General features: G+C 37.0%; 1 protein-coding gene across 1 annotated transcript in view; it reads left to right on the forward strand.

Annotated features, from left to right (window-relative positions):
* LOC111147002 (von Willebrand factor A domain containing 8) overlaps positions 1-24789 on the forward strand; it is a 335372-nt gene that overhangs the window by 83085 nt on the left and 227498 nt on the right. Inside the window, exons 13-14 of the mRNA XM_022502835.1 lie at positions 21228-21388; positions 24076-24189. Of these exons, the coding sequence (XP_022358543.1) occupies positions 21228-21388; positions 24076-24189 (275 nt within the window). The remainder of the gene's footprint in view (positions 1-21227; positions 21389-24075; positions 24190-24789) is intronic.

Raw genomic sequence — 24789 nt, forward strand, 5'->3', positions numbered from 1 at the left:
ACAAAATAATGGGGGGGCAAATCATTAATATATTTGTCACATTAGTTAAATTTTACTCTCATATTTTATATTCCACTTAAAGTCAAGAATAAATACAAGCCTAATTTATTTCCCAGGTGCTACTGCGTTGAACTCATATGGAGAAGACCTTTTGAGGATGATACTTCTTTTCTCTATAACTCCAATCTAATTTATTATTATTATTCTAATTTATTTTTACTATTTTTCTAAAATTAGACACATTATTATTTTCTCCACATTAAAAAAAAAAAACACTCCCATTCTAATGAAAGTTGAAAATAATTCAGCTTTATAAATTTTTCTAGATAATATTGTTTCTGTATTAGGTTTCTGTAGTCAGTTTATGGTGATTTGGTAGTGCTTAATTATCCTAAGATTATATGCTTGAGCTGTGAAAATTATGGTCACCTCATTCTGCTATTCATTAAAAAGAAGAACCAAGCAAGAGAGTATGTATGTATTCACCAATTCAAATCTCAGCTCCGCTGGAAAATTACCCAAAGTATCCTGCCAGAGAGAATGTTTTCTTTATATGTGAAAGAATTACTTTAAGAGGCCGAGAACAGATTTCTTATATATTTTTGGAGAGTGACAGCAAGCTAATAAAAATACTATTTTAATGTTTTTTGGGGGGGTTGTTTGTTTTTTACTTTCTTGTTCAGTTTGTTGATTGATGCATAAACAAAGGTAGGAAAATTCTGCCATTAAGGATTGGGGAAACTGGCACAGAGATAATTATGCAAATTAATTGCATATTCTGGAAACCCCTTTTCCAATTTTGCTTTTCTTCTAGAAATATCTAGAAGAAAAGTAGTTTCTGAAAGCATAGACTTCAGAAAAGGATAAAGAAATATAAAAATGTAGGTGAGGTTTGTTTCCCTCCCTCTCCATATAGCTTCTTTCCTGAACTGGATCAAAGCATAAATTAGGCACTGTATGGTCATTTGCAGTTTTGTAAATTGTTCATCAGTTGGTTTTCATGATAGAAGCCAAGCTCCTGAGATCAAATATAAGACCCTTTTTTGTTCACATTTTCATATGTATTAGTAGAGCTCATTGATCTCTATGGGAGAGAGGAATGAATTTAATAAAATTAAAGATGGGTTTGGATTTTATAATAACATAATCCATATTAATGAAAAATTTCTGAACATTTGAGCCAACATAGAGAATTTAGTGGGAATAAGTAACCCAACATCTGTTTTCCTAGAAGATGTGGAGATTTCCCTGTTATTTGTACATGTATAAAGCTACACTTAATCTGTGGGTTTTGCTTTATTTTTAGACTTGGCTATTTTTAGAACTGGATTTCATATGAAGAAAAAGAAAAACAGAGCCTTAACACAAATTTGTGGCAGTACATAAAATAAGTTTTATAATAGGTTATAAAAATCTTAAATCACTTGGCTCAAGTGTTAGGTCAGATTCTTTTAACTGGTTATTCTTTTTTTAGTGTTGAAGCCAGTGATTTCATAGTATTGAAGAAATTCAAGTTATTATTCTTTTCCTTCACAACCAGATAAGGGCGTGTTTCCAGATTTCTTTCCACACCATCATAAACAGCACCAGATCTGAGCTCTCTTTCTTTTGTTAAAGTACTAGTTGGATAAAAGCCAAGTCAACTCCAATAAAAATTTTAAGAACAAATAAGTTCATGGCACTTTTAATGAAAATAATCACTATCTAAAACATACTGAAATGTTAGAGTCATTTTTAATTTTTAGCTAAGTTTTTCTTCCTATAGCTAAACTCAAACCAAATCCTTTTTTCTATCTTCCATCTAATCTACAATCTCTACTTCTTCCTGTTTATCCAAATACAGTGGAAAGTATCCTCCTTTCATTCTCTCTCCTTTGTTGTTACTGCCCTATGTCTTGGATTTATTTACTCACTTCTTGTCTTTGCCTTGACTTTGTACTTTTCTCTCATCAAGATTTTAAGATAGCTGTATTCACTTAAATGATTAATATTCAACCTTGAGGCTGACTTTCTACATGATTCCGTGTAGCTCATCTTGTTTTCTTGATTCCTTATTTTGCTACCATCTGTCATCCTTCCTGTCCTCTTTGTATTTTTTCTTTTCCCACATAGACTAACCTTCATAAGGCTATCAGAGATTTTACTTACCTCAGCTCCTTCAAATTTTTTCTATTATAAAATTTATTTTTAAAGAACAATATATGTCATCATCACATAAGAACTTTAAAATGGTTGACTTGAGTAATCCTTTTCAACTCCCAGGATTACTAAGGCTCCTGTCTCATGTCTTCTTCAGATTCTCCTTTTTAATGACGTGGCTTTGTCTCCTACCTCCTTTGAATAGAATGTGCTTTGAAATTTATTGCAGTCCATCAAGGTATAAAATTTAGTGCATGTAGACATTTAAAGATTAGCAGAATAAAATTTCCCTTCTAATTTGAAGGGATGTTTTTATTCAATATGATTCCATATTTCTTGCCTGTAATGTCAGAGTCATGGTACAAGGACCAATAACTAAATGTTGTTTGCATAATTTCATAGATAAGTTATCGTGCATTGTGCTATTTATAATTACAAAATTGTAAGTATTATACATCATACAGAATAGTTACCTCAGTAAATTTCATCAGGGTACTAATAAGCAGGTGGCAGTTGCACACACAGGGAATTTTACAAGTCAAATTGTAAAGCCACAAACTACAGCTGTACTCCACAAGCTACTTCAGAAATATATTTTATTGGAAACAGAGTATAAATGACTCTGTGTAAGATATCACCATTATTGGAAAAGGCAACTCAAGATTATGCTCAGCTAATTTCAAAGTGGCCATTGTGATTATTGCCTGTGTATATTAACACTTTATTACATTCCTTCATTTTAGAAATGAATAATGAATACAACTCATATACATCAGAATTGTTTTTAGGCACAGGTATAATTTCTTTCCTTAACTCGTTTTTAAGATTTTCACATAGTGCTTGTGCTTTATTTTTATGTAAAAATGCCACAAGCTTTATTATCCATATTTTGCAGCTTCAAAGAAATGAAGTAATAACGTCTCTAATTATTTGAATGCACACTTTATACTTCAAACACATGAAAGCTAGTTGTTTCATGTAGAAGTTATATAAAGAAGCAGTTTTAGAGTGCTAGCTAATTACTTCAGTAAAAAGCCAGTCTCTTGTCACTTTAACAAGAAAAAATATCCATCAAACATATAATTTAAACAATAGGTTGAATCAGAAGATGTGGTAATATAATGGGAGGGTTCTGTGAACATTTCTAAAAACAATCTGTGGCTGTTATTTAGAACTGAATATATACTCTCTTCTTCTGGAGATTTAATTCAGGATGTATTTAGAAAACAACTCATTTCTCTCCTCTAGTTAGCCTGAACAGCGTGTTTATGCACATTCTGTTACTGTCTTCCTATTCCTTTTATGGGCAATTAAGGGCTTTTTTTAAGGAGAGCCGAACAAATGGGTGATATTACTCTATATTAGGGTTGATGAACTCTTTCTTTAACGGGCTGGATCATAAATATTCGGACTTTGTGGACCAAGTGGACCCTGTTGAAACAACTCAACTCTGGTCTTGCAGTAGAAAAGGAGCCACAGGTAATCCGTGACTAAATGTGTCTATGCTCTACCTTATCACAGTTTTGGTGTTTTTTGTTTTTTGTTTTTAAATATTAAATTAGGGACACCTGGGTGACTCAGTCGGTTAAGCTGCTGCCTTCGGCTCAGGTCATGATCCTAGGGTCCTGGGATTGAGTCCCACATCAGGCTCCTTGCTCGGCAGGGAGCCTGCTTCTCTCTCTGCCTCTGCCTGCTTTTGCGTGCTCTCTCTCGCTCTCTCTCTCTCTCTGACAAATGAATGAATAAAATCTTTTAAAAAAATAAAAATAAATATTAAATTAAATTTTTATTTATTTATTTGAGAGAGAGAGCAAACATGAGTAGGGGGAGAGGCAGAGGGAGAGAGATGAGCAGACTTCCCACTGAGGAGGGAGCCAGATACACAGCTTGATCATGGGACCCTGAGATCATGACCTGAAGGAAGGTGGATGGATGCTTAACAGACTGAGCTACCCAGGCACCCCTTTGGTGTTTTTGTTTTTAATTCAGGTTTTTGTTTTTTAATTGAGGTGTAATTCACATATAGTAAAGTCATACAGTAAAATTTGTGTATGTCACAAATGACAAACACATTTGGTTGTATAACCACTACCACAATTGAGATAATGGGACAATTACATAAGCTTAAAAAATTCCCTTGTGCCTCTTTGTAGCCACTCCTCGCTGACATGGGTAACCACTGATCGGTGTTCTCTCCCTATTTCGCCTTTTCTAGAATGGCATATAAATGGATTTAAACAGCCTTTTGAGTCTGGTTTCTTTCACTTACATAATGCATTTGAGATTCATCAGCACTGCTGCATGTTTCAGTAGTTTGTTCTTTTTAATTGCTGAGAACCCTATCACATTTTTCTAAAGATTTTATTTATTTATTTATTTATTTGAGAGAGAAAGAAAGATTGAGAGAATGACTGGGGGGAGGGGTAGAGGGAGAAGCAGACTCCCTGTGGAGCAGGGAGCCCATCGTGGGACTGGATCGCAGGACCCTGGGATCATGACCTGAGCTGAAGGCAGAGGCTTAACCGACTGAGTCATCCAGGTGCCCACCTTATCACATTTTTATTGGTGTTTATGTCAGTACTTCTGTGTGTTCCTGCTACCATAGCTTTACTTCTGGGGCTCAGCCCTTCTCACCTCTGTTATCAACTCTAACTTTCTCAGCTTTCCACCCGTGTCAAGTCTGGGTTTTTCCCAATCTATTGTTCCAACACTGAATTTTGTTCTTTCTAATTTCCCCCCTGCTTTAAGCCTTTGAATCAATTCTAATAATTTGGAAGCTAATATTCAAATTCTGTTGCTTAGCACACTGCTTTTTTTTTTTTTTTTTCCTGCCCCTGCAAACCTTCCTTAGCTGGGTTTGAGGCTTCAACCCGTGCAGCTAACATTCACCTTTTAACTCCAGCCATACAGAATGGTTTATGGTCTCCTGAGCGTGACTGGCTGTGTGAGGTAGCCATACTTTCTTGCCTTGGTTCATGCTGTATGAACCTCCTTCTGTGGGTCAGTTTGCTTACTCTTCACAGTTAACTCCACTGCTGCTATCTCTGCATTTTCTGTAAGTCCCCAGTTTGATTTATATGTACTTCCTGTGTGTTTTACTGGCTCTTAAAGCTATGGTTCTATACTATAATAATACTGTATTTCATGCAGGCCAGTATGCCATCAGTTGTAAGACATGCCATTATTTTGTGTTCTACTAAGAAAGTCATGCAGCAAATAAAATTAGGACGTGACTTTATCAATTAGAATTTTTATTTTATTCTTACTGAACTCTTTTAGACTTAATTTAGATCATGTATCTCTTGTGTATGCAGAAAAAGGAAAATATAAATGCAGTAAATGGTGGAAACATTTTTAAAACTTCTTTACCTTCAGTCTGACTCTTCTAAAGCACTTTTTGGTTCAGCTATAAAGGTGGTGTATGTGTTTCACATACTATTCTCTGCATCTTCCATGCTTTGTCAAGAACAGAGTGCTCGTCCATTATTTCCAGGATATTCTTCCAAGCTGCTGATAGCCGTTTGGATTTTGATATTGGTCTTAACTTTAACAGAAGGGATTGACCGAAATGTTTTCAGGCAACAGCTATGACTCATATTCTTTTCCCAAGTGGTCTTTAATTTGTTGACCAAAACATGAATGGATTATAGTTGCCCCTTTTCGCCACAAGTAGATATACAAAACCAGGTTCAGACACGGGCAGAGAATAATTAGCTGACCAGCAGCTGTATTAAGATTCTGTCCACTGAAGGTGTATCCTGATTTAAAAAGTGTGTATCTTGAAATTGATGGAATTTAGCTATTTGTTTCTCCCATCATTTGCAAACTCCTGTTTGATAATCTGTTCCTTTCGTGTGCATATAGTAGATGTCAAGATGAAAAAGTAAAACTTAAAAATTCTATATCATCTGTGAATGTTGTAATAGAAAGTGTAAACTAACTAAGGGCAGATACCTTTTCAAAAGCGATCTTTCTCATTCTTCTTTATTGTATTTGCATATTATTCCCTCATATCTAACTAATGCCCTATATACAGATAATTGGTTTTATTCCCAATATTTTATAATCACACACGAAGTTGCAGTGAATAACCTTGTGCATATGTGTTTTTCGTTATTAGAAGTGTATCTTTTTTTTTAAGATTTTATTTATTAATTTGAGAGGGAGAGAATGAGAGAGAGAGAGCATGAGAAGTGCGAGGGTCAGAGGGAGAAGCAGACTCCCTGCCGAGCAGGGAGCCTGATGCGGGACTCGATCCCAGGACTCCAGGATCAGGACCTGAGCTGAAGGCAGTCGCTTAACCAACTGAGCCACCCAGGTATCCCTAGAAGTGTATCTTCAGGATTAATTCCTGTAAGTGGAATTGTGAGGTCAATAGATAAATGCATGGGTAGTTTTGTTAGGAATTGCCAAATCTGCCTCTATAAATATGATACCATTTTGCTTTCCCATCAACAATGCCGACAGACAGGGCTACCAAGCTTTTTTTTTTTTTTTTTGCTTTTTTTTTTTTTAAAGAGAGAGAGTGTGCAGGCATGTGCACAAGCCAGAGGGAGAGGGAGAGGGAGAAGCAGACTCCCCACTGAGCAGGGACCCTGATGTGGGGCTTGATCCCAGGACCCTGGGACCATGACCTGAGCCGAAGACAGATGCTTAACCGACTGAGCCACCCAGGTGCCCTGGCTACCAAGCTTTTTAATAGTTGCAAGTTTGATACTTCAAAATGGTATTAAGGAGTAGTTTTAGTTTGTATTTCTTATATTAGGAGAGAATTGAAAATCATTTTTCTTTCTTTCTTTTTTTAGACTTACTTTATTTATTTGTCAGAGAGAGAGAGAGAGAGAGTGAGAGCACACAAGCAGGGGGAGCAGCAGGCAGAGGGAGAAGCAGGCTCCCCGCTGAGCAGGGAGCCTGATATGGGACTCGATCCCCAGACCCTAGGATCATGACCTGAGCCAAAGGCAGACACTTAACTGACTAAACCATCCAATGTATCTCTGAAAATCATTTCTAATTTTAAGGGACATTATATCATGTCTTTTCTTACTAAATTACCTATTCTTTTTTTTTTTTTTTTGCCCATGTTTCTATTGAGTGGCCTTTTTTCCTTTCTGTTTTTGAGTTATTAATGTGTTAGCCATTTTGCTTTTTGTCTGTGCTATATGCTACATGTATTTTCTCTCAGTGTCAGTTGCTCTTTGGCTTTATTTTTCTTTGCCTCATAATAGATTTATTAATATTTTGTTCTATTGCATCTAGGTTTTGAGTCATGGGTAGAAAGTCTTTCCTTATACCCAGGTTATGAAGGAATTGATCCATGTCTTTTTCAGCTTCTAGATTGGACTCTCTCCAGTCCTCACACATAGTGCCTTCTGTTTTAGAGCCAGCAATAGAGCACTGAGTCCTTCTCAGGCTGCCCTCTCTCCCTCTAACCCCAGCTGGGAAAGGTCCTGCAGCTTCATGGACTCATGTCATGAGATTGGACCCACATGCGTAATCAAGGATGATCTCCTCTTCTCAAGGCGCTTCATTTAGTCATATCTGCAAAGTTCCATTTGTCATGTGGAGTAACATATTCACAGACTCTCAGACATCTTTGTGTAGGGACATTATTCTGCCTACCACCCTGACCATTTTAGAAGATCACATCACTGAAGGTATTGCCATTTATGGTATTTGAGTTATGAATATACCACACCTGCATCAGCTGATAGAGTTTTCATATCCATAGTGATTCTTTCTAGCTGTAAGCACCCAAATTCAACATTATATTTTTTGGTGTAGTTGTGACTGTTTATTGGTTGAAGTTATGTAGTATTTTATAACAAGTTATTTTCCTTGTACTAAAGGTTAGGCATTGTCCTGTATTTTTATTTGAAATTATGCATTGTATTGTCTGTGAATTTTTTCAAGCTTATAAAGCAAATGTTTGAAGGTATTGTTTATAAAATAGGGATATTAGGCCCAACAGAATTGAGAACCAGTGGGCTAGACCACAGCACCATGCTTGGCAAGAAGTAGATATTCACGGAAATATGCACCATCTTAGCGGCTTAGGAAACCTAAAAATATTTTAAGTGGAATGGCTTTTATTTTTATGTATGTCAGGGATAGGTGTGATTTTTTCAGACATTGTTCTCATTCTCCCCATAAAAACATTTAAGAGCTTTTGTGTTTATAGTGTTCTGTAATGTAGAAAAAGTGAGATAATTATTTAGATCAACTCCTGATTTCTGAGAACAAGTTCTTATAGAATAAATCAGGAGACTCTATTTTGAGACAAATTCATTTCAGTTCTAGAATTATAATTTTCTATGTATTTCTGTGTTTTTCCAAAATAAAGTTTTGTGATGATATAATAATCTCTTTCTGTAGCCTCTTTGAAGTGATCAAAGTGATTTACCAAAAGTTAACCAAGTAGTTACTCTAAAATATCCCAGTAAAGTGGAATTTCCTGACTTTCAAAATTAAGGATGAGAAAGGTTAAGTGCCAGAGTCTATACCTCAAATTACCCAAAGCTTGTACAATAGTTTCTAGCTTATTCATTTTCAAGCCTTTTTTTTTTCTTCTAGCTTGTACATCTTTAAAAACAATAAGCAGCAGACAATGAGGCTCACTCTGAGATAAGAGGGAACTGGGCTGAGGCCCTACACTACCATCTATTTTTATTTGGAATGCTTTCCCTCACATTACCTTGATTTGCTTTGGCATGCCAGTGTTGTCACATCAGTCTGTTTTTCAGTATTGGTCTGTTTTTCTACTTGCTAGCTTTTTAAAAACAACATAATGGAATGGAGGAATTTCAAAAAATCAATGGTTGTCTTCAGCTGATAGAACTCCATCTCAACATTGTGTTATTTTTATTTTTATTTTTTTTTTTAAAGATTTTATTTATTTATTTATTTGTCAGAGAGAGAGAGAGAGAGAGAGAGAGAGCGCGCGAGCGCCAGCGGGAGAACACAAGCAGGCAGAGCTGCAGGCCGAGGCAGAGGCAGAGAGAGAAGCAGGCTCCCCACTGAGCAAGGAGCCCGATGCGGGACTCGATCCCAGGACCCCAGGATCATGACCTGAGCTGAAGGCAGCGGCTTAACCAACTGAGCCACCCAGGCGTCCCTTGTGTTATTTTTATAACCGAAACTTTGTAAAATGCATCTTAGGTTCTCATTTTGACAGAGACACAGTCAAAAGTTGCATGTAATGACACTTGTGGTGTTTTATGTTAAGCTCACAACTAAAACTACTTGGAGTGTTTATATGACAGGACATAGCACAACGTTATGTATTGAAAAGGCAAGATATTAGCTGGTTTAACTCGATAATCCTTTCAACTTATATGTTGTAAAAAATGCAAAGTATGCCTCAAAGTTTGTGCAATTATAGAGATTCATTTCGAAGGAAGAGTCTTATGTTACACAAATTTGCCATTTAAAAGGCCATAGGTTTTATATTTGCTTTTTAAAAAAAATCAAAATTTGATATTCACATCTTTTATAATTTTTTTGAACTATGCACTGGACTCCTTATTTAATTGAAACCGTGTACTTCTTAAATAATAGACAAACTCTTTTGTGTTATCTTAACAAATTTAGTTATCATGAGGTATTTATTAGATTTCTAAAAACACAGTAGGAGGCCTCTAGGCATGTGTATAAAAATAAACATTATGATAAAACCAAATCCATTAGTCCAGGGAAGAAAACAAGTGACCAAGGAATCCTACCAAATAAGGAACTCTAGCCTGAAAGGTATTTCATTTACCATCCTTGGTGATCCAAAAACATGGGATCTGTAAGCTTGAGGGAAGGATTTGCAAATTTGGGGATTCTCTGTGGAGTACCTCCGAATCTAAGGACACTGTGTAATGAAGTCCAGTACTGTTGGTAAGAACACGTCGTTACACTTGATCATCTCTGTTAGTCAGTACTTTTGTTTTAAATGTACTTTGCAGTAATTTTGATTAGGGTCCTGGGGCAATGTTTTTTCTTTTTAATTTTTTTTATTTGAGTATAGTTGACACAATGTTACATAGTTTCATGTGTACAACATAGTGACTCAACTTTTCTCTGTGTTATGCTGTGTTCAGCACAAGTATAATTGCCATCTGTCACGCTACAATACTATTACAACATCACTGACTATATTCCTTACGGTACTACTAATTTCTGGGTATTCATTTTGTATCCTGCAACTTTACTGAATTCATTTATCACTTCTAATAGTTTTGTGGTGGAGTCTTTTGGGTTTTCTATATATAGGATCATTTTATCTGCAGATAATGACAGTTTAACTTCTTTATCAATATGGATGCCTCTTACTTCTTTTTCTTGTCTGAGTGCTATCTATGGCTTCAACTTCCAGTACTATGCTGAATGAAAGTGGTGAGAGTGGGAATCCTTGTCTCGTTCCCAATCTTAGAGGAAAGCTCTCAGTTTTTCACCATTGAGCACAATGTTTGCGGTGAGTTTTTCATATATGGTCTTTGTTATGTTGAGGTATATTCCCTCTAAACCTACTTTTTTGAGAGTTTTTATCATGAACAAATGTTGAATTTTGTCAAATGCTTTTTCTGCATCTATTGAGATGATCATAATTTTTATCCTTCATTTTGTTAATGTGGTGTATGTGGATTGATTTGTAAATATTAAACTCTCCTTGCATCCTTGGAATAAATTCCACTTGATCACGGTGAGTGATCCATTGAATGTATTGTTGGATATTGGCCTGTGGTTTTCCCTTTTGTGGTGTCTTTGTCTGGTTTTGGTATCAGGGTAATTTTCGCCTCATAGAACGTATTTATTTATTTATTTATTTATTTATTTATTTTTAAAGATTATTTATTTATTTATTTGTCAGAGAGAGAGGGAGAGAGAGCAAGCACAGGCAGACAGAATGGCAGGCAGAGGCAGAGGGAGAAGCAGGCTCCCGACGAGCAAGGAGCCTGATGTGGGACTCAATCCCAGGACGCTGGGATCATGACCTGAGCCAAAGGCAGCTGCTTAACCAACTGAGCCACCCAGGCGTCCCATAGAACGTATTTAGAAGCTTTCCTTCCTCTTCCATTTTTCAGAATAGTTTGAGAAGGATGGGTACTAACTCTTCTTCAAACGTTTGGTAAAATTCACCTATGAATACATCTAGTCCTAGATTATTACTTTTTGGTAGCTCTTTGATTACCAGTTCAATTTTGTTACTAGTAATTGGTCTGTTCAGATTTTCTGCTTCTTCCTGATTCAGTTTTGGAAGATTGTGTTTCTAAGAATTTATTCATTTCTTCTGTGTTGTCCAATTTGTTGACATATAATTTTTCATAGTATTCTACTATAATCCTTTCTGTGGTGTCAGTTGTTACTTCTCTTTTTATTTGGGTTCTTTCTCTTTTTTTTCTTGATGAGTCTGGCTAAGGGTTTCATTGATTTTTTTTTTCTATTTTTATTTATTTATTTTTGGTCTCTGTGTCATTTGTTTCTGATCTGATCATTATTATCTTTTTCCTTCTACTCACCATGGGTTGGTTTGTTCTTCTTTTTCTAGTTCATTTAGGTGTGAAAGTTAGATTGTTTATTTGAACTTTTTCTTGTTCCTTGAGATAAGTCCATATTGCTATATATTTCCCTCTTAGGACTGTTTTTGCAATTTTGGACCATCGTATGTATGTCATTTGTCTCCATGGTTTGTTTGGGGGTTTTTTTGTTTGTTTGTTTTGGTTTTTTGTTTTTGTTTTTGTTTTTGTTTTAGCTCTTCTTTGATTTCTTCATTGATCCATTGGTTATTTAATATTTTCTAGCTTCCACATGTTTGTGATTTTTTCAGTTTTTTTTTTTCTTGTGATTGATTTCTAGTCTCCTACCATTGTGGTCAGAAAAGATGCATGGTATGGTTTCAGTATTCCTACATTTATTGAGACTTGTTTTATGGCCTAACATGTGATCTGTTCTGGAGAATGTCACATGTGCTCTTGAAAGGAATGTGTCATCTGTTGTTTTGGGTGGAATGTTCTGTATGTATCTGTTAAGCTCATTTGGTCTAATGTGTCATTCAAAGACACTGTTTCCTTATTGACTTTCCTTACATCCATTGATGTAAGTTGGGTGTCAAGTCCCCTACTATTATTGTATTGCCATTAATTTCTCCCTTTGTATTCAGTAATATTTGTTTGATGTATTCAGGTCCTCCAGTGTTGGGTGCAGAGATATTTACAATTGTTATATCCTCTTGTTGGAGTGATCCCTTTATCGTTTTGTAATGCCCTTCTTTATCTCTTGTTACAGTCTTTGTTTTAAAATCTGTTTTGTCTAAGTATTGCTACCCTGGCTTTATTTTTATTTTCTTTCATGTCCATTTGCATGGTAAATGTTTTATATTCCTTTACTTTCATTTTGTATGTTTCTTCATGTCTGAGGTGAATTTCCTATAGACAGTATATAGATGGGTTTTTGTTTTTTTTTTTTAATCTGTTATGTCACACTGTGTCTTTTGATTGGAGCATTTAGGCCATTTATGTTTACAGTAGTTATTGATAAGTATGTACTTATTTCCATTTTGTTCATGGTTTTCTGGTCATTTTTGTAGTTCTCTGTTCCTTTCTTGCACTCTTTCTTTGTGATTGATGAATTTCTGTAGTATGGTGTTTGGATTTCTTATTTACTTATTTTTTTATTTTGGTATATATTATACTTTTGGTTTTATGGTTACCATGAGGTTCATTTATAACATCCTAAATATATAGCAGTCTATGTTAAGTAGATAGACATTTAAGCTCAAATACATTTTAAAAACCCCTTTTTTATTCCTTCCTCCATGTTTCATGTATTTGCTGTTATACTTTATATCTTTTTATTCATAATATTCTTATGAAAATTAATTATGGCCACTTATTTTACACCTTTAAGTCCTTAGGGCAATCTTTTAAGGGTCCTCAGGATTTTGTAGTCATCAAAGATCATGGCAAGAATGAGTTTGCTAGAGGTTAATGAGATTAGTGGTGATGTTATATATCTATATTCTTTTTATGAGGAGTATGTCAAAAAAGAAAAGAAAGAAGGATATAATTTAGATTTGATTTTGAAATTCACAATTTTTGTGTGTACAGTGTATTTTGCAAACATATTTTATTCTTGGAAATAAAAAGTAAATACATCCTCGGGATGCCTGGGTGGCTCAGTTGGTTAAGCAGCTGCCTTCGGCTCAGCTCATGATCCCAGCGTCCTGGGATCGAGTCCCACATCGGGCTCCTTGCTCGTCAGGGAGCCTGCTTCTCCCTCTGCCTCTGCCTGCCATTCTGTCTGCCTGTGCTCGCTCTCTCTCCCTCTCTCTCTCTGACAAATAAATAAATAAAATCTTTAAAAAAAAAAAAAGTAAATACATCCTCTCAGCTTTATTGTCTAGTTGCCTTTGGTGATTCTGAAATGCTTTGGGTTTCTGTTTTTACCCTGTTAAAAAAATACAACTACTCAGGATCCAAACCACTTTCTGAATGTGTAGAACTTTATTGCTGATTTACAAGCCATCTTGTAGAAGAAATAGGACTTTCTGAGGTATTTGAAATGAAAGCCATTTAACAAAACCATAGAGACAGTCAAAAAGGACAGCAGGGCACCTGGGTGGCTCAACTGGTTAAGCATCCGCCTTCAACTCAGGTCATGATCCCAGAGTCCTGGGATTGAGTTCCTCATTGGGCTCCTGCTTGGGAGTCTGCTTCTGCCTCTGCCTCTCTCCCTTACTTGTGTACATGCTCTCTCTCTCTCTCTCAAAAATAAATAAATAAAATCTTAAAAAAAAAAGAAAAAGGACAGCAAAGGGAAAGGTATTCTTTGACAGAGTTCATTTAGTGCTTCTGTACCATGTTTATCTGTTCCACTGTTGGATCCTCAGCACCTGGAACAGTTACTTGAAAGCAATAAGCAGTCAGTATATGAAGGAGTGGATAAATAATTCTGAAATATATACATTATTTTTAAGGGACCAGCTAAAATCTGACCTTTGCCAACTTTTCTTTACTAATCCCTACCTGTTTCCATATTGTCTTTACTTTAAATCCTGAAACAAGAATTCCTTGTCGTAGAGCATTGTCACTTGTCTTCTTTTAATATCTTGGACTGTTAACTTAGACTTATTGTTAAATTTCAATTTCAATGTATTTGTATTTTTTTTCTTCATTTGGTTCTGATTCAGCTGTTATTTATCAAATACCCACTAGGTGCCAGACATCTCATTTAATTCTAAAGTTGTTTTCCTCACATGATCCATTTATCATATTACAAGGAAGTGGCAGATTTGGATTGAAACGCTGCTTTCCTCATACTGTACCTGCTACTTCCACAGTGGCCTACCAGAAGGGGTTTTAGTGTGACTAAATAAGCCAAATGCCATATCTGTTTCAGGTGTCTTTACTGAATTTTGAACTGCTTATTAGTACTTATGACCACCTTGATTTTTATATCTTGTTACTTCTTAAAAATTTGTTTTAAGATTTTATTTATTTATTTGACACAGAGATCACAAGTAGACAGAGAGGCAGGCAGAGAGAGAGGGGGAAGCAGGCTCCCCACCGAGCAGAGAGCCCAATGCGGGGCTCCATCCCAGGACCCTGAGACCATGACCCAAGCCGAAGGCAGAGGCTTAACCCTCTGAGCCACCAAGGCGCCCCTTGTTACTTGCTTGTAAAAACTAATTTAATGTAAGGCAGATATCATTCCAAATATTTAAGCTAGAATTTGCAACTTTCCCACGTGTTCTAATAGAATCATACCCTTGTGATAAAATGCAGCCAAGTTTGCTGTACCATCTGAATAAAATGTGGTTCTTCAGTTTGTGTGTTCCTGGGGTTCTCTCAGTAAGATCTCTGCTTTTTCCCTTTCTTTTGGAAAGTCTTTTCACCCTCTTTCATAGACTTCGTTGTTCATGAACATTTCTGCACAAGCTTTAATAAGTTGGCTTATTCTTAAAATAATATTATCCTTAGGTTGTGGTTTTTGTTGTGGGCAATAGAGTCCATCCTGGCTATCTAGTACTGAGAGGGACTTAGCACTGGGTATTAGGTAGCTTTCAGAATTTCTGGGAGAGACAGGGAACAATGTTTAGATTTTACCCAGTTAGGAATGACAGAGTGAGAGAGCTTCAGCCATGAAGCCATGGCTGTCCTAGAACAGGTTCCCTGGAGTTGGCTGCCACCTCCCTCTCATTGCTCATTGCCACTTTTTTTCAGTTCCCAGTTGTGTGCACATGCGAATGCTTGGTAGAACCTGGGTTATCCACAGAATTTTATTTGCAAAGCATCTAAGAAATAACGTTTCTTATTTTCTAGCCTCTGTAGTATAGGAAGGTTAGAGGGGTGTTTGGTTGTGTATCTTCACTGAATACATAGGACATTTTCTGTACATACACTGACCTTGACTTATGTTTTATTTTGCAACTTTATTAAGATGTTCTTTTGTTGGATCAGTTGTTAGTGAGACAATGGGTTTGACTTCTGGTTAGCTTTGGTAAGAAGAATTTTGTTCTTAGAATTCTTAGAATAAGTGCTCATAGAATAAATGTTTAAGCAGAGCAGATCATCTTGACTAGATCCCACTGGTTATAGTGAAGAGAGCTACAAGTGATCCAAAAGCAGCTTCTTCCCATCCATAGCAGAGTCACTTAAAACAATCATGGTAGGCTTGTGTATACTTCATGGTATACATAAAGGAAACATTTATTATACATGTGACAAGTTAAAAATAGGTCTTTAAGAGAGGAACTTGGGGGAGAAGCATGGAAAAGTTTACAGATAATTTTACAATATATAAAATGAGAGGCTTCTTTAAGATCAAACATGAATGACACTGAGGAATGTCGGCAGCATGCCTTGTATTCTGTTCACTGAGCATGCTTAGACTCTAAATAATGGCTTCATTTCTATTCTGGGACCTAAAAATTATTAACATTCTATGTTTATACAATGTTTATGCAGTATTCTGCCGCTAGTAGGTATGGACATAATTAATGCCTTATTGCAAAATTGATGGCTTACATCAGCTAGCCTTGGTGTATTCTTTGTTTCACTTAAATCTGGGATCATCTTAATGTTTATACTCTACGGGCAGGATATTTTTGGCAGGATATTTTTGCTTATTTGAGTGGAACTTATTTGAGCTAAACCTGGAAAGCCCATAGAATTTCAGCTAGTATCTTTTGGGTGAAAAAAAAAAAATTTGATAATACTTAGCCCAGTCAAAACAATTTGAATGCCACAGTGTATATTTTTGATTCAGAAAGAAGAAAGTGAAAAATCATATCCACCTAGAGCTATAATTACTGTTAGCTAAAACATCTTTATTTTAATCTTTTACACATGTATACAAAGGTATTTTTTATTTATTTAATACTATTTTTTGTTGTTGCGTTATGTTAGTCACCATACAGTACATCGCTAGTTTTTGATGTAGTGTTCCATGATTCATTGTTTGCGTGTAACACCCAGTGCTCCATGCAAAGGTGTTTTTAAACAGCAGTGGAGACTAGCTGTATTTGGGGGCATTTTGGAGAGTGCCCCCAGAATAAGACTAATTCTAGTCTTATTTTAGCCCCTTGACACACAAGATGCTTACTGAATTTATTTCATCAAACTAATGACTTACATCCAGGTTTCTAAAGGAAATGTCAGAAAAATTAACATATATAATTAGAAAGTACTAAAAACATATAAGGTATATAATTACTTTAGGGTTCAGATCTATGTTTTCTGGTACATTTCATGCAGCCATGCTTCTCATTTTAATAGGACTTTTTTTTCAGTAGGGTTTCTCCATTGCAAATCAAAAGAACAAAATTATAAAAAATAAAAAAATAAAAGAGCAAAATTCCAAATGACACTGAATTAAGAAATATGTGGATATTTTCCAGGGATCTGAATGAGAAGGTGAGGTGTTCAGGGTTAGACAATGGTACTGCTAAAGGAACTGGATTTCATGTCCTGTTGTTTTAAATTTTTAAGGAAATACAGAAAGAGGAAATGGTTCAGGCTCTATGATATCATTAGTACTATTTTTATTCTCTTAAGTTCAAGAGTTTCAGAGATAAGAAAAATATATGCAAAAATTGGGACATTCATCTTTTTTTATTTTTATTAGTGTACTTTCAAAATAATCATAGGAAGTAAGCACACTCTTTTTTAAATTTTGCCTCAGGAAGAATAAAGAAATGATATATTTTTAACAATTTCATGATACAGTATATATTGAAATAAATATGGATATTACAACAATTTCACAGTACTAAAATCCAAATACTCTATAAGATGGAGATGCTGTTACTCTATGTTAAAGGTTAGCTTATTATTGAAATTAATTCATATCACTGACTCATTCACACTATGCTAAAATATTTTGTCAATAGTTAGGTTTGATTAGGTTCAGTTGCACAGAAGTTCTGTTTTATTTTGGTGTTCTTGCACTATCACACAATCAAAAATAATTTCTGATTTTAATTCATATTATGGAAAGAGGGGGCCACTATCTCTTTAAGGCAAAGCTGGAATCTTCATCTTTTCTCTCTATACAGGAATTTAATTACGAAACCTAGCAGCTTGTATTTAAAAGGAATGCTTTTTTCTTTCTTGCAGAAAGGTTTTTATTTTAAAGTGAAGATATACTGGAAGTGAAGAATGACTCTTTTTTACCACGAGAATATGAAAGAGTTTAGGTGGTAAAACTGGACTGAGCTAGTCTTGTAGGAAATGCCAAGTGTTTTCCATTTTTTACTTCTGTGAGGATTGAACAACGGGAAAATATTTCTGGTCTGTGGTTGTGGTTGGCATTAGCAGTGCTGAGCTCTGTTGATCTGTTAGTCCTTGGTGTGTAGCAAAAAATAATCATACTACGTTCGGAATAATGGAGTCTCTAACTGCCGGGTTGTAAAAGAGGAGTCCTGTGTCCTGGTTGTCTTTCTCATCATCTTTACTGGTAAATATTTACTCATTTAAATGAGGCAGCTTTTGTGACCACTGTGTGAATTAACAAGATATGAAAGGATTTGGGCATCATCTGCCGATGGATTAGTGCTTTTTCATAGTGTGTGTAGAACGATGATGCAGGATGTCTTGGTATGAGAAGAAGGAGTTTTCTCTGTTGAAACTTTAAAAAATGTTACCAGTTGCTAGCCTCAGCTCCATATGGGTCTGAACCTCTCATGCTAGAGTCACATTCCTCATCTTTTCCTGGGCCCACGCAAAAGACTCAAGAGCTAAAATGGGTCAGGATACCATAATTTTCAGTGGGAAGCTGGCATTTTCAAAATTAACAGCCATTCATTTCTTTAAAAATACAGTATCAGTGGGATTCTTTCTTCATGTTACCTCTTCTCTGAACACCAGTAGGAATATTTGAAGGAAACAAGACTTACTCTTTCCTCTTCTATCTTCATTTTCTTTACCTTTTAATTTATACTCTTTTGTTATACACTTCATATGTCCTCGTGTAATCTCATAATTCTTACTAGAATAAGAGAGGGGTATAAATAAATAGGATGAGACCCGATTTCACACTGAGTTCATATTTCTTCTTTAAAGTCATGTTTCCCGCCTGGGGGACATTTAATTTTATCATCTGTGTAATTAATGTCTAGTAAAATCCAGGTGGTAAGCCCCACCTTGGATCTACTGAACCCAGGTGTTGGGGTGATGGGGCCTATGCTTATGTATTTTCCAAAAGTTTCTCCAGCTATTTCTGATGTATCTTTGATTTAGAACTACTGTGTTAAAACATGTTTTCTATCTGCTTTATTCTCTGGAACAATATATGATGTAACTCTGTAGTGAATATTTTTCTGAAATAATTACTACCAAGAGTTTTCTTTAAATTTACCTGTTTTTATATTAATTTTAAAAAGATTTGTGTATGTATTTGGTTGTTTTCATAATTTGATTATGAGAATAATCTGCAAACATTTATTTTGATTTGTCCTATTTTTCTTGCACAGGAATTCCTTTCCTGTTTTTTTTTTTTTTTTGCTTTTTGTTTTTTTTAACCTTAAAAGATTTTATTTATTTATTTGAGAGAGAGAGAGTGAGCACAAGCGGGGGATGAGGAGGGGGTGGACATAAGGCAAGGAAGAATTAGACTTCCGCTCATCAGGGAACCTGAGGTAGGGGATGATCCTGGGACCCCAAGATCATGACCTAGGCCGAAGGCAGATGCGTAACCAACTGAGCCATCCAGGTGCCCCACCTTTCCTGTTCTTATGTGGCATACCCATGAATAGAAATGAGCTCATTCTTACGATAAACCATCTCATTAAACGCTGATGATGGCACTAAATTTAGTATTGCAGCTATCATTGGCAGCTTAGAATGCCATGCTCATATAGTTTGCATAGAGTTTAAAGTTCATTTAAAAAGTTAAATAAAATTAACGAGTTAAGCCAAATTTTGATAATGTGTCAAAGACAGATCTTTAGGGCTGGGGGATTTGGTGAGTTTGAATGTTATTATTCTCAAGTGTCTTTATGATTCAATGTAAGCCTATTCATACTTCCTAAGTCAGTACTTTTTTAATAGTGACAAAATTGAAATAATTAAGACTTAGAGTTTTAATCTTGGTTTCAGTGTAGATCTGTTGCCATTGTGAATATAAGCAAATTTTTAAATTTTCTTTTTTTTTTTAAGATTTTATTTATTTATTTGACAGAGATCACAAGTAGGCAGAGAGGCAGGCAGAGAGAGAGGAAGAAGCAGGCTCCCCGCCCAGCAGAGAGCCTGATGTGGGAATCTATCCCAGGACCCTGAGATCATGACCTGAGCCGAAAGCAGAGGCTAAACCCACTGAGCCACCCAGGCGCCCCTAGTTTTCTGTCTTCTTAAAACTGGAGTTGGATATTGGGCGCCTGGGTGGCTCAGTGGGTTGAGCCTCAGCCTTCGGCTCAGGTCATGATCTTGGGGTCCTGGGATCAAGTCCCGCATTGGGCTCTCTGCTCAGTGGTGAGCCTGCTTACCGCCCCCCCCCCCCCCCGCCTACTCGTGATCTCTCTCTCTCTGTCAAATAAATAAATAAAATCTTTAAAAAAAAATAACAAAAACTGGAGTTAGATATCAAAGAATTTACAAAAGACTGAATTTTTGAATAAAATTGATGGTAGAAGTTGAAATTTTGTTTGATATCAGTTTCACAACAGTTATCTGAAGCTGATAACAGAAAACAAGCTAGTTTGTCATCATTAATACATGTAAGAAAAAATTGTTGCAATTACATGGCACGCCAGATTTTTAAAAAATGAACATTTTTATGCCTCTGCTATTAATAGTTTGCTTGAATCTGTCACACTGTTTTAGTGCTAGTGCATTGTGTGTGTGCTTTTAAAAATTGCTTATAGAAATGCCTGGGTGGCTCAGTTGATTAAGCTCTGCTTCTGGTTCGGGTTATGATCCCAGGTCCCTGGGATTGAGTCCTGTATCAGGCTCCTTGCTTAGCAGGGAGCCTGCTTCTCCCTCTGCCTGCTGCTCTCCCTGCTTGTGTCATCTCTCTCTCTCTCTGTGTCAAATAAATAAATAAAACCTTTTAAAAAATTGTTTATAACTACCATGTTATTGTTTGTCAATTCCTGTATCTCATCTGATGACTGTCCTCCTCAGTGTCCTGCATTTTCAAACCTCTTTAAATATACGGAGTCCCTAGCATGCATGGCCTTTCAGGAGGACTCAGCTGCGAGAAAAGGGCTCCAGTTGAGTTTGTGTGGCCTCTCATTCTTAAAAAGGAACCCGCACAAAAATAAAGCTGATTGAATTAAATTTCATTAGAGTCAAGTGGCAATGACTGCCATCATCTGTGTAGATATCAAATGAACATTTTAAAGGAGGGGGGGAAAGCTAAATAAAAAAAGAGTGTATGGGGGGGGCTCACTCTTACTGTAATATGTGGATGAGTAACAGGAAGAACTTCAAATGACCAAGAAAAGCTTTTGAATGTTTTTCTTTTTAGTGGATTAGAGAAGGTGACTTCCCAGTTGTTATATGGAATGTTTTGGTCAGAGTGGTAACTGTAAAGCTAAATAAGCTACCGTCCATCTCTTTTGAATTCACCCTGCATTTTCTTTGGTGGGTGCTGCGACTCGGGTTCAGGACATGACCGCACGTGACCTGCTCCAGCAGAGATACACTCTTCCCAACGGAGACACTGCATGGCGGTCTTCGCCCCTTGTGAACGCTGCCCTGGAAGGAAAGCTCGTCCTCCTGGATGGCATCCACCGGGTCAATGCGGGCACACTTGCCGTATTGCAAAGGTTTGTATGAGTCACACACACACAGAAACTCCCCATGTAAACAGTAGACGTGGAACCCTGTCATCATTTTTTTTAAGCTGGGTCACGTAGATCACGAGAAACTTACTTCTGTATCCAACCAGAACAGCAGAGGCTTTTATTCGTTGTAAACACAGTACAGTAAAACTTCCAATACTGAAGATTTGGGGGGAAAAAACACTGCTGTGGCAAAATTCTCTGAGTTAGAATTGAAAAAAGAAAACTTTTAGGTAGTAATTTTGAAAAACTTCATATATACTGATTGATACTTACAGTAAGTCCCGCAGCTCACGTTTCTTCCAATTTGTTATCATAGATCTAAATTATTGGTTAATCCTGTTGGAATTTTTTTTGAGAGAGAAAGTATAGTTCCTTATATAAAATGTGTAAGGGAGGGGCACCTGGGCAGCTCAGTCAGTTAAGTGCCTGCCTTGGGTTCAGGTCATGATCTCAGGGTCCTGGGATTGAACCCCACCTTAGGCTCCCTGCTCAGCAGGGAGCCTGCTTCTCCCCTCCCTCTGCCTCTCTCCAGCTTGTGCTCGCTCTCTCTCTCTCTCTCTCTAATAAATTTAAAAAATAAAATGTGTGATGGATGTTTGATGATATTTTTATATAGACTAAACTCACTTTGTGTTTATAAACTTGAACATTGTGTAACTGTTGTTTCCTTATTTCAGCTTGGGTGGAGAAAAATTCCTAATTAACTTCTCTAGAATGTAATGTTAAGAGAAGACTTTTATGTATAACTTTCATGGGAAGTGTTTCTATCCTGTCTCATTTTGAAAGATTAATGATACCAATTTTTTATTTGATCTGTTTTGATTCTGTCACTTCTACACTTTTGATTTTTAACTATGGAATAATCTGTTTCCCCAACCAACTATTCAGAGTTTCTTGTCCTTGACAAGATGCAGATACCGAATATATTTAAAAATTCCCAAAACAGGGATGCCTGAGTGGCTCAGTGGGTTAAGCCGCTGCCTTCGGCTCAGGTCATGATCCTAGGGTCCTGGGATTGAGTCCCACATCAGGCTCCTTGCTCAGTGGGAAGCCTGCTTCTCTCTCTGCCTCTGCCTGCCACTCTGCCTGCTTGTGCATGGTCCCTTTCTCTGATAAGTAAATAAATAAAATCTTAAAAAAAAAAATTCCAAAAACATTGTGTTACTCCTGATTAAACCTGAGAGCATTTGAAAGTGATAATCACAAACTTTTAGTGATTTGCCATAAATATTCCACAGATTTACAGTAGTTTTTTTTCTCCTAAACAGATAAATACAGACACAAACAAAAGTAATACTTCTCCCCTTTTATCGGTTATCTGTTGCCTGTTAGGCCAAGCACTTAGGAAAAGGAACAGCTATCATTAATTGAGTCCTTACTCTGTGCTGGGCATTGTGCTAGGCCAGTGCCTCTCAGGCTCCTAGCCCTGGAATCACCTTGTGGCAATGCAGCTTAGAAATTATTGATGCCTGAGCTTCACCTCTCCAAGTTCAGATAGAAGTGATCTGTACAAGTGAGGACTGAGCACTGGCATTTTTAAACCCTTCCCAGAAGATTCTGATGTGCTGCCAAGACTGAGAACAATTATAGTAAGTGTCTGCCTTACTCTAGATGTTTAATTTTCACAGCAATACTATGAGCTTGGTATAACAGCCCTGATTCTATAAAAGAGAAGCGTTTAGAGACATGGAGTAGTAGTGCTCCCCCTCCCCAGGCACTCCACTAACAAGGTACAGAGCCGGATTTGAACACAGATCTGACTATTCCACTGCCCATGCTCCTAACCCCTGCATTATGCAGTCCCCCGTGGCCTCAGTGCTTACCGAGTGGGGCTCATGTGGGGCAACTGTAACGTAGCCGTCAGGAGACTTCAGTGGTTGGTGTGCAATCTAGCAGTAGTGCTTTTCAGCCTCTGCAACATCTGGAAGATAGTGCTCTTTGTGCTGTGGACGGTTAGGTCACCATCAGAGTTGGCATATGAAATAGCACTATTTATTTCATTTTAAAGATTTTTGATGTTTTCAATCCTGTAATTCCAAAGACAGAGATATGTTGATCCTACTATACTATCCCTTCAAGAGTTACGTTAGACTCCGGGTGTGTGCCGCCTGCCTTGTTCATCAGTACGCACCTCCTGGTTATCCTGAGTCTCCCCTTCAGCTGCTGCTTTTCATCTCCTTCCTCCATCCCCTTTCCAGCTCCTCCTCATCCTTCTCCTCCCCACTGTCCACATCTAGTAACCATGACTACTCCTCTCTGGTACAGAATCCAGTAAATTTTGCCAAGTATAACAGCACTAGCCAACTTGAAATTTCAAAAGGTGCATCTAACAAAATTGTTAGACTCAATTGCCCACAATAATAGCCACGATTAAAATGTTAACTGATTCTGGGGTGCCTGGGTGGCTCAGATGGTTAAGCTTCTGCCTTCAGCTCAGGTCATGATCTCAGGGTCCTGGGATTGAGTCCCGCACTGGGGCTCCCTACTTGGCGGGAAGCCTGCTTCTCCCTCTCCCACTCTCCCTGCTTGTGTTCCTTCTCTCGATGTCTCTCTCTCTGTCATACAAATAAATAAACTCTTGGGGGAAAAAATGTTAATTGATTCCACCTCTAGTGACTTCAGTGTTCAAAACCGATGAATTTGTTCCCTGACTTTCTCCTCTCCCTTAGGCTGATCCACGATCGGGAGCTAAGCCTCTACGATGGCTCCAGGCTGCTGAGAGAAGACAGGTACATGCGTTTAAAGGAGGAGCTGCACCTGTCTGATGAGCAGCTACGGCGGAGGTAATGTTAAGGGCCCTACTCTAATTCTCGTGGTCAGATGGGCCTTCTTTTTATTCTTCTTCAGAACCTAGGGTCAAGCCAAGCTAAGTTTGAATCATTTAATTATTTGGTGTCTTGAGCAGGCTCCTAATCTGGCATTTCTTACAACTTGGGTTTGCTACCCAAGATGTGTTCTGCACTCTCAGCCTTACTTTCACATGCGCATAAGAACAATAGCTCTAAGAAGGTAATCCCCCCCTCTCGTCCTAACAACTCAGTTTTGGCCCCATACTTTGTATCCCTTCAGGAAAAAAAAAAAAGCCTCATAATTTACTGGGCCCTACCTCCTAAGAAGCGATCAGTTATTACAGAGGTAAGCCACCTGATGCAGGATTACCCTTTGTGGCTTACTTACACATTCCTTCCAGAAATGTCCAAACCAAATGCTACATATGAGTCTTGACTGGATCCTGGATCAAGAAATAAAATGGAGACAGCTAGAAAAGATACTTTGGAACAATTGGAAAAGTTTAAATATGGAATATATATACCACATGATATTGAGTTAATATTAATATTCCTAGGTATCATAATGGTATTCTGGTTTTGAAGGAGAATATT

The sequence above is a fragment of the Enhydra lutris genome, unplaced genomic scaffold (assembly GCF_002288905.1).
Source record: "Enhydra lutris kenyoni isolate GAN:26980312 unplaced genomic scaffold, ASM228890v2 scaffoldscaffold15, whole genome shotgun sequence".
Lineage (NCBI taxonomy): Eukaryota > Metazoa > Chordata > Mammalia > Carnivora > Mustelidae > Enhydra > Enhydra lutris.